The sequence below is a fragment of the Ixodes scapularis genome, unplaced genomic scaffold, assembly GCF_016920785.2.
Source record: "Ixodes scapularis isolate PalLabHiFi unplaced genomic scaffold, ASM1692078v2 PGA_scaffold7__128_contigs__length_106722199, whole genome shotgun sequence".
Classification (NCBI taxonomy): Eukaryota; Metazoa; Arthropoda; class Arachnida; order Ixodida; family Ixodidae; genus Ixodes; species Ixodes scapularis.
The window spans coordinates 53,733,867-53,747,151 of NW_024609882.1; the positions used below are offsets into that span (position 1 = coordinate 53,733,867).

Genomic DNA, 13,285 nt, shown 5'->3' on the forward strand with positions numbered 1-13,285 from the left:
TTACATCATTCAAGTCCGCTATTTTTATGGTAAGTGCACTGCACCCTACTTTTTGGCAACGATTGACCGTTCTTCTACTCGTACTCTTCCAGATTATCTATATAATTATGCAGCCGCTATTCTCGCGGCAGCCGGGCGAATAATTTCCCGAAAGTCAACCTTCATAGTCTAGAATTACCTCGGCTCTTGTTTGGTTTGCTATCTTCTCAGTTGTATAAAAGCTTAGAGTGCCTCTTACATTTCACAGATCGCTTGCTTGTTTGTACTTGTCTACAGAAGACGTAATAAACTTTGAGGAGAATTGAAAACAATCTTTTGTGTCTGTTTTCCTGTCATTTGCAAGCACCTACGTGAGCACATTTGTTCTACGTCTTTCCTCCATGTTATAAATAGGTTTCTGAGTTTCGGAACGTCTTAAATAAGTTTAAGATAACCAACCTACCAGACGATTCCCATTTAGGGCTAGCGCATAATTTCCCGATTCGAATGGCACGTTCAAACGTGTGGTCACGTGCAAGGTCGAACGGGCAGACGTATCAAACGGGCACTTATATCAAATGGGTACCGTTTCGAGCGGGTACCGTTTCGAGCGGGTACCGTTTCGAGCGGGTACCTTTCAAACGGCTACCCGTATCCCATAATCACATTTGATCCAAACAGGTCGACAAGTTTACACCCGTTTGAATTTCAAATGTTTTTTCTTTTTTTCAGTAGGGTCAGAAATAGTTTAGGAAGGAATAGAAGGCTGGAGGATTATTTATCCGTAATCACGCAGTGAATAGAGTTTGAAACGACAACACAAAGACTGTTATGGCTGGCATTTTTGGACATCAAAAGAGCATACTTCAATGTAAATCAGGCAAAACTTTAGAATCAACTGTAAATATATGAACTAAATGAAAATGTTATTAGATTTCTAGAACAGACATTTGCGGATAACAGGGTAGTCATAAATTGTAAAGCCAAAACCACAAAACTAGCAGCAATAAAATGAGGACTTATGCAGGGCTGCCTATTGTATCCTATGCTCTTTATGATATACGATAGTGAAATGGAAAAACAGTTAGAGCAATGCAATTTAGGATATGATCTGATTTCCATTGAGGGAGGGAAAAAAACTAAATCAAGTTTTACGTGCGCTGATGTATGCAGATGACATTGTACTTGTAGCAGAGAGTCGAGAGACAAAGCAGAAACTAATCAGAACTTCTGGCGGGGAAGGGGACACTTTAGTCCTAAGCATCAGTAGGGAGAATTCTTGGATACTAGTTTATATCGACGCGAAGGGCACCATGTGAAAGCGCAGCTGTTCTTTACAACATTCCGGTGTCATGTGGGAAATGCTACATCGGACAAACTGGGCGCTGTGTCAATGACCGCACCAGAGAACACGCTGCCACCGTGCGCACAATTGCAGCAGTGGGCCATCTTTCAGAGCAGTGTGCTCCCTTTTTCTGAAACCTTACCAACATGGCTAGGCACAAAAAACAGATAGCAAGGGAAATTATAGAATCCTTAGCCATTGAGGAAAAGAAGGACGAGGCTGTAAGCACTGCCTCTATTGTGCTACATAGAAAAGGGAATAAGTATTTGCCGGAAACGCCCACTGAGTAAAATAGCCTGAATGAGCCCACAGAAGGCGTTACCTCTGGGGATGCAAGGTTTTTGAAAATGAAGTGATGAAGAGGAGGGGTAATTATTTTATCCAGGCAATAATTATTATCGGCGATGGAAAAGAAGTTCTACATTCAATGAAAGTCGACGAAGGAAAAGATGTTGTTGAAAATTAAGATTTAAACGATCCTTCCTAGCGCGCGGGCATGGGTGCGCGAAAGAAAAAAAAAAAGAGGAAGTTGAAGTAAATCGTTCACCAAAGCTGGGTCGTCCTGCTCCTTTTCCCTACGAGCGCTCTCAAGGCGCAACATTTTGGTGCCGAAACCCGGGAGTTGAACAAATTCGGACGCCGCATTGGTAAATATGGATCGACTAAAGAAGAAACGAGCGGTTCAACGCAGCCGGAACACCGAGCTCATAAATAAGATACGAGCTGCGCTAGAGTCGGACCCTATATGGACTCCAAGAGACTTGAAAGTTTGCGTGACAGACTGCTCGCTAGCAACGACTAGCTTCGGAAGGTCAATGAGGAGACAGAGCCCCTCCTCGACGACAACGACTTGGAGGAGGACTACAACACCGTGACTGACTTCGAGGACGAGGTCGCAAGGATTGTCAGTGACGTTCGAGCCCAGACGACACCGCAACCGCCACGCTCCGGAGGCGACAAAAGCAGCAGCTCCTACTTGACTGGAATCAAGCTCCCGAAACTACAACTGCTGCAGTTCCAAGGTGAGCTTACAAAATGGCAACCATTTTGGGAGCAATTCGACGTCACGGTACACCTCAACACAAGTCTTTCTGAGGCGATGAAGTTCCAGTACTTGCGATCACTTCTCGTTGGACCAGTAGCCAGTATGAGTTCTGAATTACAAGCCACTGCGGCATGTTACCAAGATGCGGTAGAGATGCTGACTGAGCGTTTCGGTGACAAACAACGAATCGAACGCGAATATTTGGGAAGACTGCGTAAGCTACCAGCTGTGAAGTCTGAGATCGACGTACAGGGACTACGGAACGTCTACGATCACGTGCAAACAAACATCCGTGGCTTGCGTTCCCTGGGTATTTCGAGTGATACATACGCAACTATGCTCGTTGATATACTTCTGAACAGGTTGCCATCACACATCGTAGTGGAGTTCTACCGTGTCAAGTGTTATATGCCACAACTGGCTTCTCCTACTCTCCCCGAACAGACTACAGCCACTTCCAGTAGTGCGACACGTTGTGAGGCTATGGTTGATACATCGAGGAATACGGGAGAAGAGCTGGCTAAGCTGCTACAATTTCTACGGGTGGAAATCGAGAGCCGCGAGCGATCCTCACGTGACGAGTGTCCATCGGCGAATCTTTCACCATGGGCTTCCGGACCTCGACAGGCTATCTCCATTCCTTCAACAATGGTGCTGCGAAACTCAAGTCATCTAGATGACGCTTGTTTCTTCTGTGGAAAGGAGGATCATGCTGCCAGCACATGTTCTTCCGGGAGCTCCTTAGATGAGAAGAAAAGGCGCCTTGCACAGGACAGCCGATGTTTCCGATGCACGAAAAGAGGCCATCGCTCTAAGGATTGTCGCACCAAGGCTCGATGTACCACGTGCAGCGGGAGACATGCCGTCTCTATGCGGAACCCAGAGTGGCGGTCAAACTCACCTCATCCGGGAGCTACGGCCAAGAGCGGAGAGGCCACCGACGTCTTAACGACAGGTTCCAAATCTTCACCTCGCGGCAACGGCGTTCTCCTGCAGACTTTCAGGGGCTGGATTGTGACTGACAAGAAACCTGCTTACATCCGCGGCAACGTAGATGGTGGAAGCCAGAAAACATTCATTCGAGAAGATGTGGCCACAAAGTTTCAACTGGACACTATAGGGTACCTCGACTTTAAATTTAACACTTTCGCAAGCTCAGAAACAAACATTACCAGCCAACGATTAAAGGTCGTGCGTCTCCATCTGCGAAGCCAGTACACTACGGCGAGCCATATATTGGAGACTGTGGTTGTTCCGTTCATATGTAAGGAGCTTGCAGAAACACCGGTCGACCACTCGTTCATACGAGCCATCTCAGGCGAGCTTGCGGACCAGTTGAGGTTGCCCTCAGTGAAATCAGAAACTTGTATAAGCCTTCTGATAGGGGCTGACCAGATGTGTCGACTTCTCACGGGAGAGATCCGACGCGCTGAAATTGCCACCGAGCTGGTGGCCATTTCAACTGTGCTAGGATGGACCTTCCAAGGGCCGACCAGCGCAGCGCAAGTGCTATCATGTTCTATGAATGCGGTTGTGTGTGCTCTCAGCGTTAGGGCTAGTCACAAAGATGATTCTATCGCTTTGCAAATGTTTTGGGAATTAGACACCCTAGGCATCGTGGACGAGTCAACGACTACAATGCAGGACCATAAAAACGTAATCGAATACTTCAACGAAAACATCACGATGAAAGGAGGGCGCTATCAAGTCGCTCTCCCCTGGAGAGACACCTCACCAGTCCTGGAAAACAACTATGATGTAGCCCACAAAAGACTAAACAGCCTGATCAGACGACTGAAGCGGGATGGCACCGTTACAGAGTAAGACGAGGCAATTAGACGCTATATGGTTGATGGGCACGCAGAAAGAGTCGAAGAGGACAGCCAGAACTGTGTACCTTTCTACTACATGCCTCATCGACCAGTGGTTCGAGCGGACTCAGCGACCAAGAAGCTTCGAGTCGCCTTCGACGCCTCAGCGCACGGACCAAACACTAGATCCCCGAACTACCACCTTGAGACGGGCCCGACGATGAACACGGAACTCCTGCCATTGCTGTTCCGGTTCCGAATGCAAAAAGTGGCGGTCACTGCCGACATACAGAAGGCCTTCCTGCAGATAGCCACCGCAAAAGCAGACAGGGATGCCCTTAGCTTCCTGTGGTTTTCCAGCGCACCTCGACCGCACGAGCCACTGCCTGTCATAGAGGAATGGCGAATGACAAGGGTACCCTTTGGGACTACTGCGAGCCCATTTCTACTTGCAGCGACCCTACGCCATCACCTGGAATCTGCGAGAGACCAGAGGAAACCCATCGCAGATACTCTACTTCGCTCGTTCTACGTTGATGACATGCTGACAGAGGCGGCAAGCGCGGAAGAAGCCGTGAATCTCGCAAGCGGTGCGAAAAGGCTCCTCCAAGAGGCTGGAATGGAGCTTCGGAAATGGAGCACAAATTGTCCTTACCTCCAGCAAGCCTTTGATCAGCAAGAAGGCGGTAATGAGAGAGCGTGCAAAAACACGCTTATTCACTCACACGCAATAATTAAGGTTCTATGTCTGGTCTGGGACAGAACGGCTGATTCTTTTACTTTTTCGGGTGTGCACTTGCTCAGTATACTCAACTTGAACCGAAATACAAAGCGCTCCGTGCTGCAAGCTTCTGCTCGAATTTTCGATCCTCTTGGATTTCTTGCCCCCTATGTCATCCGGGTGAAGATGCTGTTCTAGCAAATGTGGCAGCGAGGATTAGGATGGGACGATGAGCTGCCAGATGACCTACGTGAAGAATGGACGGCGTGGTCCACCGAATTGAGAGATCAAGGGTTAGTCACAGCACCGAGATGTCTGCTGCGGATGGATGAGAAACTGAATTATTTTTCAAATACATCTATTCACCGACGCCAGTCCTAGCGCATACGGGGCCTGTGCATACTTGCGCGTCGTGAACAACACAGCAGATGTTATCGTGACTTTAATTATCGCGAAAGCCAGAGTTGCTCCTCTCAAGACGCTGTCCCTGCCGCGTCTCGAATTGATGGGAGCACTGTTGGGAGCACGACTTGATGTATTCTTGCGAACGAAAGTATTTGACACTGGCATCGAAGTATGGCACTGGACGGACTCCATGATAACGCTGGGTTGGATCAGGGGATCTTTGACAGATCGGAAACCATTCGTATGCAACCGGGTAACGGAAATCCAAGCCAAGAGTGATCCCTCCAGCTGGCACCATTTTCCTGGTAGCATGAATCCAGCTGACTTGATGACTAGAGAAAAGACCGTGAGGCAGCTTAGTGTTCATGATGAATGGTGGTTCGGACCAGATTGGCTTAGGCGTGACCTGGTAAACTGGCTTCCTGCGGCCTCTCCAGCCAATGGTCTGCCCAGCGATATCGAAGCGGAAAGACGACATAAAGTGAATGTCTTGCTCAACGATGCAAGTGTGCCTAACCCGCGTCTGGCTTTGGAGAACTTTGGAAGCTACACGAGGATGCTACGGGTCACGGCTTGGGTCCTGCGCTTCGTCCAAAATTGTCGACTACCGACAGGGTCAACGGAGCTCCCCTTGTCGGCAGCGGAAATTTGAGACGCAGAGCACTTGTGGATCATACATGCTCGGCATGAATGCTTTGACGCTGAGATTCGTGCCCTCTCCCGAAGTGAAGAAATCTCGGCGAGATTAAAGATAAAGGATCTACAACCTTTCATTGACGAGACTGGCGTTATGCGGATCCGGGGTCGATTACAGCACGCCTTATTTCCGGAGGGGTGCTAGGCATCCCATTACTCTACCGAAAGATCGTCACCTGAGTAAGCTAGTAGCCGCCTTAGCCCATCAGCGCACCTAGCATGGAGGCGTTCATAGGAGACCTGGTGATAAAATGAGCGGCTTGCTTATTTGGGGGGGAGGGTGTTGAAAATTACGATTTAAACGATCCTTCCTAGCGCGCGGGTATAGGAGCGCGAAAGAAAAAAAAGAGGAAATTGAAGAAAATCGTTCACCAGAGCTGGGTCGTCCTGTTCCTTTCCCCCTACGAGCGCTCTCAAGGCGCAACAGATGTTATTCAGTACATGGCTGTTAGTCAGCTGGAGTGCATGTGTATATTCCTTGTGTCTTTCTCTGTCCTGTATATTTCTTCCTTCGTTCAGCTGGCATACCTCATAAGCATGAATAACTTCCCTGCTCAGCTTCATGCAATCACAAAGTATCTGAAGCGTACTGAGCTTCAACTAATTTATTTACACTATTTACATTATGTTAAATCTGAGACGTGACGAGCCGACCTTGCGCGTGCCTTTGTTCCTCGATTTCTGTCCTGTCTCGAGCTCCGAGAGAGGCCGTGATCGCTTGGGCGCTTCTTCGCGCTTCGCTGGCAGCCGCTACATGGTTCCCCCTCTTGCGAGGTTGTGGGTAATACGAGCGATGTGCGTGATGTGCTTCTGAACGAAGTCGCATCAATTTCTTGTAGCTCATTATTTGCGAGATGTGCAGGCTTAAGGCGGTCAATGGAAATTACTTTTGTTTGGCCGTTAACAGAAAGCGTGAATGGTTTGTCAGCTCGTTGCGACACTGCATAGGGTCCGTCATAGGGACACTGTAGTGGACGTCGCACAGTGTCGTTTCGCACGAACACGTGACTGCAGTGGTGAAGGTCGAAACTTGTGAAGACCTTGCGTGACTGAGTCCTGGTTTGGATGGGTTGGATGTTTTGGAGAACCGAGCGTAACCGGCTGGCGTAGTTCTCGCAGTCTGTGTCACTGTTTTTTTTTTTTTTTTGAGTTCTCTGAAAAAAGTTACCTGGTAGTCGGAAGGTAGTGCCGTAGACCATTTCGGCGGAGGTGCATTTAAGTTCGTCTCGCACGGCAGTGCGGATGCCCAGCAGCACCATTGGTAGGACTTCGGTCCATGGGCTAAGTGACGTGTGCTCTCTGAGTGCCGCTTTCATCTGTCGTTGAAACCTTTCCACGAGCCCGTTGGAGGAGGGACGGTATGCCGTTGTTCGGATGTGGTGTGCACCGAGAAGAGTTGACAGTGTATGAAAGAGAAGACTTTCGAACTGTCTGCCTCTATCGGTTGTTATTGTCGCCGGCACACCAAAACGGCTGGTACCCATGGTAATAGATGTGTGGGCGACTGTCTCCGCGGTCATGTCTTTCATAGGCATTGCCTCTGGCCAGCGAGTGAACCTGTCCATGCATGTCAGCAGGTAACGACAGTCGTGAGACGGAGGCAACGGTCCCACGATATCTAGGTGTCCGTTGTTGAATCGGGACCCGGGAAGTTGGAATGTGCCTACGAGATGTTGGCTCGCTGGCACTGTTGGCACGCCCGTGCGAAGTTTCTAATGTCTGACTTCATCCTTGGCCAAACGAATCGAGCTTAGACGAGGCTTTGTGACGCACGTATTCCTGGGTGGGAGAGTGAGTGAAGGGTGTCAAAGACGACTCGTCGTAACGGTGTCGGTACGTAAGGTCGAGGATGGCCGGTAGAAGTGTCGCAAAGAAGTGTTTTGTTGCATTCATGAGTTGCAATGTCTTCAAGAACCAGCGCTGTTGACGAAGAACGAAGGTGCTGAAGTTCTTCGTCGAGCTGTTGCGCGGCGGCCAATTCCTGGAAATCGATAGCTGTCTGTTCAGTTGTAAAGGTGTTGACACCGATGCGGGATAGCGCGTCGGCGACGGTGCTTTCTTCAGAAGGGTTTGGATTCGGGCTAGTTGGTTGAACATGTTTAGGGGTTAAGGGTGTGTCTCTCCTACTCGTGAGTCGTTTTTAGCACTTTTAACCCCTAAATAGGCGCTTTCTTCGCCTTTGATGAGACGGATGTCGCTAGTGTATTCCGAGATGTAAGCCATCTGTCGGACTTCCCTTGCTGTGTAAGAGGAGCTGTTTGATGTCACGGCATATGTTAGGGGTTTGTGGTCTGTCGGGATAACAAATTGACGTCCTTCCAGAAAATGGCGGAAGTGTTTAACGCCCAGGTAGATTGATAAAAGTTAACACCCAAATGTACTATACCGGGTTTTGGAGGGTGTCATTTGCTTTGAGAAAACGGAGAGTGGCTGCCACCCGGAGTCGGTAAACTGTTGGAGTACGGCACCAACCGCTCCATCGGAGGCGTCGGTCACAAGGGAGAGTGGTGTGTTAGGCTTCTGATGAACCAATGTTGTGACTTCGGCAAGTTGTTTCTTGAATGTCTCGAAGGCGTTGAGTGCAGGTTCGTTCCACTCGAGTGGGATGGATGGCTTGGGGTCTCCAGTGAGAAAAAGGTTGAGTGGCTGGAGGGTTCTAGAGCAGTTTAGAAGGAATCGTCGATAAAAGTTTATGAGCCCTAAAAACTCACGTAGTTTCTTTGTTATTTGTGGTTGGGGAAACTGTCGAATAATGTTCACCTTGTCCGGCAGGGGACGGATGCCGTGCTCGTCCACATGATGCCCCAAGAAATCCAATTCGGCGACGCCAAAGTTGCATTTGGCCGCATTGAGGACGAAACCTTAGTTGTGGAGGCGAGAGTAGAGCTGTCGGAGGTGGTTCTCATGTTCTTCGCGTGTTTTGCTGAAGACGAGGACGTCATCGATGTAATAAAAACAGAAGTTAAATCCACGAAGAACTTTATCCAATAACCGTTGGAAGCTTTGTGCTACATTCCTGAGACCAAATGGTATTCGTATGTACTCAAACATGCTAAATGGCGTTGTGATTGCAGCTTTGTGGATGTCAGATGGTTTGACCGGTATTTGATGATATGCCTTTGCAAGATCTATTTTTGTGAAGATTGTCGATCTGTGTAGTGCCCCAGCAAAATCTTGGATGTGGGGAATTTGGTACCGATCCGGCACCGTGATTTTGTTGAGGGCTCTATAATCCCCGCATGGCCGCCAGTCACCAGATTTTTTTGGTGCCATGTACAGGGCGTTAGACCACACGCTGGACAATGGACGAATGAATCCGAATTCCAGCATGTGTTCGAATTCATTTTTAGCGATTTTTAGCCTGTCCGGGGCGAGTCGGCGTGGCTTGGCCAAGACTGGAGAGGAGAGCCTTTGGTGTCGATGCAATGTGTGATGTTGTGTTTCACTGGTGCCTCGGTATTGCATGGCTGCGTTAGCGTTGGGAATTCCTTTAAAAGGTTTTCCTATGGAGCAGCCATTTTGAGGTGTTGTAAAGTAGAATTTAACGATATTGCCATTGATAGTACGCCTCGGATGCTGAGGTGTGTTGCAGAGTCAAGGAGAAGACGGCGCTTGACATCCACGATGAGGGCAAAATTTCGGAGGAAGTCTACCCCAATGTTTGCGAAACTCACGTCTGCCACCAGAAATACCCAGCGGAACACCCGCCCGACTCCCAGATCGAGGGTTAGGGATCTCTGTCCATACGTTTTTATCGCCGATTCATTTACCGCCTGGAGTGGTTGAGTTTGTTGTTGGTGCCGACGATCCTCCAGCGTAGGACGGATGATACTGACTTCAGCGCTGGTGTCCAACAGGTATTGGATCTTTGTCTGGCGATCAGTCACGTGAAAAAATCGACTGATTCTGCTTCCCGCTGCACTGGCCGTCTTCAGTGTGTGGCCGAGGTGTTTTCCGGAAATGCGCATGGTGGGGTACATTTTTGGGCGTCGTCTCCAAACGATCGGTGGTACCATCACAACCTGTTGGTATCATCGCGGGTTGCGCTGGGCCGACGTCCTCGAGATGTGTGTGGAGAGGATGGTCGTGAAGGGCGGCCACGTAGGTCTCGCAAATTCCTCGCTAGCTGGTCAACTTGCTCTAAGAGTCTCTTGTTCGATTGGAGGAGTTGAGAAAACTTCTCCTCCAGGGAGTGAGCTCCTGATGACTGGCCAGCTGCTGGTGATTTTTGGCTAACTGCGGAAATCCCGAGAGCGGAAACAACCATGATTTTATATGCCATTTGGGCGAGTGTTTCCAAGGGCTCCGATAATGTGGACAGGATCATGCGAACTTTTTGGGGAACCCTACTGAAAAAAAAAAAAATATTTGGCGCCTTTATGAAAATAACCGGGTCCATACCGGTAACAGTTTAGCCATACCGGTCACCAGTTTGCCAAAGGGGTTGCCCGTATGGCTCAAAGGGGTCCCCCGTTTGAGCCATAACGGTCACCTGTTTGGGCAAACAGGTCACTTTTTTGGCAAACGGGTCACTCGTCGGGGCAAATGGGCGACTCGTTTGGGCAAAGTTGTCGCACGTTTGCTCAAACCGGTGAACATGTTGCACAAGCGGGTGACCGGTGACCGTCAAACTGTACCGGTTTAATCAAACGGCTCTCGGGAGCCCGTTTGATATTGAACGTACAGATCGGCGGCCTGGGCACGCCTAGCTGTTTGAGCCGTGGCACCCGATGTTTCCGGAAGGCTGGGAGCGCCGGTTCATTGATATCAGATCGTCCGCGTAATGCAAATAATTGTATTTATATTTTAAGTGCGCTGACGTGCGCTTATACTGCAACTAAAAATAACACATTTTTATCTTTTTTTACGTAAACGCGCGACGTTGGTGAGCCGATATTTTTGACAGAACTTTAAAACTTTGTCCGTCTTTTTTGCCTCAATTTTCTTATTCAGCTCGAATCTCTCTCGCACAAGACGCGACCGCTTGAAAGAATGCACTTGTAGAGTCCATTTCACTTCATTTCAAGACGCGGCGAAGGTGGCGCGAACACGTGCCTGCAAGAACATCGAGTATTGCGAGAGCACGCCCGCCCGCCGTTTCAACAGTCAAATTACGAGCTCGTGCTGGGTGCCTTTTTGGCTCAGGCGGAAGCCGAGCTCATGGCCGACGTCATTTCCAGCGTGCGTGCTGAAATGCGAGCGTTTCGCCTGCTTTCCAAGGCTGCAAACGCGACGTGCAGTGGCACTCCAATGGCGCATTCACACTGGAAGCGGATCCGCGTTCGCGAAGCGGTCGCGGATGCGGTTCGCGAGCGACCCCGTTCAGACTCACCGAGAGCCGGTTGGCGGTTTCTCGGCGATCATGCGTGATCTTTCGAGACTTGCAATTCGCAACCCTGTTTTACAATCCAGAATCCACTTTAATTCAAGATCCAAAGCCAAAGTTTGGCTATTTTGGCACTCGGAATATTTCTCTCCGGGATTATTGTTCGCGCGCATCACGAGTTCAGGCAGCGAAAAGGGAAGCATGGACCCGCCAAACCCGCCTGTGATTCCCTCCACTTCGCCCACAAGCAAAGCTCAGCTAGGCGCGCCTTGCTGACTCAGAACGGGATGCCCCCGACCTTTTCTTCGAAGTGGACCCTTCCCGCATCAATAGCTGACCTTGTTTTCGGGATAGAGGGCCAGTTTTCCCCCTCGTTGTTGTTCGCTCTTATCATTTTCGAAGCTGTGAGCGGTGGGGTGGACCGTGGTGCGGGGAAATGTGTTCGGTGCTAGCCGGTCGTGGCTTCGTTGGTGGCGGACTCTCCTCTCGTCACTTGCTCGTCGATCGAGTCTACTGTTTGTTTGACATTAAGCTCAAATAAACGCCGTATGGATTACCTCTGCATTGTCTGGTACGTACACTTTATTCCTTGAGTAGGTTTCCTTTATTTATGTTATTAGTAGTAAACGTTACAGGTCGGGCTAGCGCAGGTACCCTGCCCCCTCCGCGGTAGTGCGTTGGCTACGCAATCAAGCTCACGACGTCTCTATCGGCCTTCGTGGTGGTCGTGCACGGTGTCGAAAGCTTTCAATAGTTCACGCGACTATCCAAGGGGGTAGAAAAGCTGACATTTCGGTCGATCAGGGGCGGGTTCCGACGTTCTACAGGCAGAGATTAACAAGGCAGCGAGCTTGGGCTGTGGCACCCGGAATAATCAACAAACTTTTACCCGAACCAAACCACTGGTGCGAAGCCCGTTAAAATTACCGAGTCAATTCTTTTCGCGGCGGATTCAAGTGACGGACGTTAACATCAAGTTTCTCCGTTGATTTGTCGAAAGCTAAGACTACAGCGTTAGGGCTACATCGCCTTGGACGCCTCACCAGCGACAGGTGCCATCTTGTTTCGAAAGTCACTGACGTCACGTCAGCGTCGCGTTGTGATTGGTTGCCGCTTTGCGGTTCGTGAAAGCGGTTGGGAGAAATCGGTCCCGAAGCGGTTGGCAGAAACACGCTCCAACCGCTCGATCCGAGCCGCTTTGCGGTTGAGAACGCGCGGATCCGCTTCGCGAACGCGGATCCGCTTCCAGTGTGAACGCGCCACTCCAAGAGAGGAGAAAAGCTCGTGTACAGCGGTCCGTGCACCCTCTCCCCTAGCATTGACTGCACTGCCACAAAAAGCCAACCGCAAGTGTGTTTTTTTTTTTTTTTTTTTTTTATAGAATGCTTGAGGAGGGGGTTGCGAGGGAGGGGGGTGGTGTGTCCCGGTGTCTTGCTCCTTGACCTCGCCGTCGCCCCCTTCCTCCTCTCTGGTCGGCTCTGTCACGTGACCAGAGAGAGGGTAGGACACGCTCCACGCTGATAAGCATAACCAGATCCGGCTGCGCGCGCGTTGACAGTCGCTTGTTTCTTTGCCTGCTTGTTTTCCGTTGCAACTTCGTTTGTCCTGCCTGCTTCGATCTGCCGCCTTTCCCTGCGGTCTTATAAGAATGTCTTTCGACAACGTATGGGATGTGCACCAAATGCTCGAAAAGTCCTACGCGTATATCGGCAACAAGCGATTCTTCAAAGAAGTAAGAAATTCTTGCGGTGTGGCTGGGTTCGGCAAATGAAAGCTTGTGCGCCGCATCGTGTTAAAACTTCAACGAGCCTTCCTTCTCGTTTTTGTGATTGTGTGGTTGTCCTGCTTTGACCGTGACGACAAATATCACGGATTGCATCTTTCAAGTCCGCTATTATTACGGTAAGTGCACTGCGAAATACGTGTTGGCAACGATTGACCGCTTTTCTACGCGTAC

General features: G+C 49.7%; 1 protein-coding gene across 1 annotated transcript in view; it reads left to right on the forward strand.

Annotated features, from left to right (window-relative positions):
* The window catches only part of LOC115324890, a 55,122-nt gene extending 50,929 nt beyond the window's left edge, over window positions 1–4,193 (forward strand). The window contains exon 2 of the mRNA XM_042286231.1: window positions 2,136–4,193. Within this exon, the coding sequence (XP_042142165.1) occupies window positions 2,136–4,193 (2,058 nt within the window). The remainder of the gene's footprint in view (window positions 1–2,135) is intronic.
* The last annotated feature ends 9,092 nt before the right edge of the window (window positions 4,194–13,285 follow it).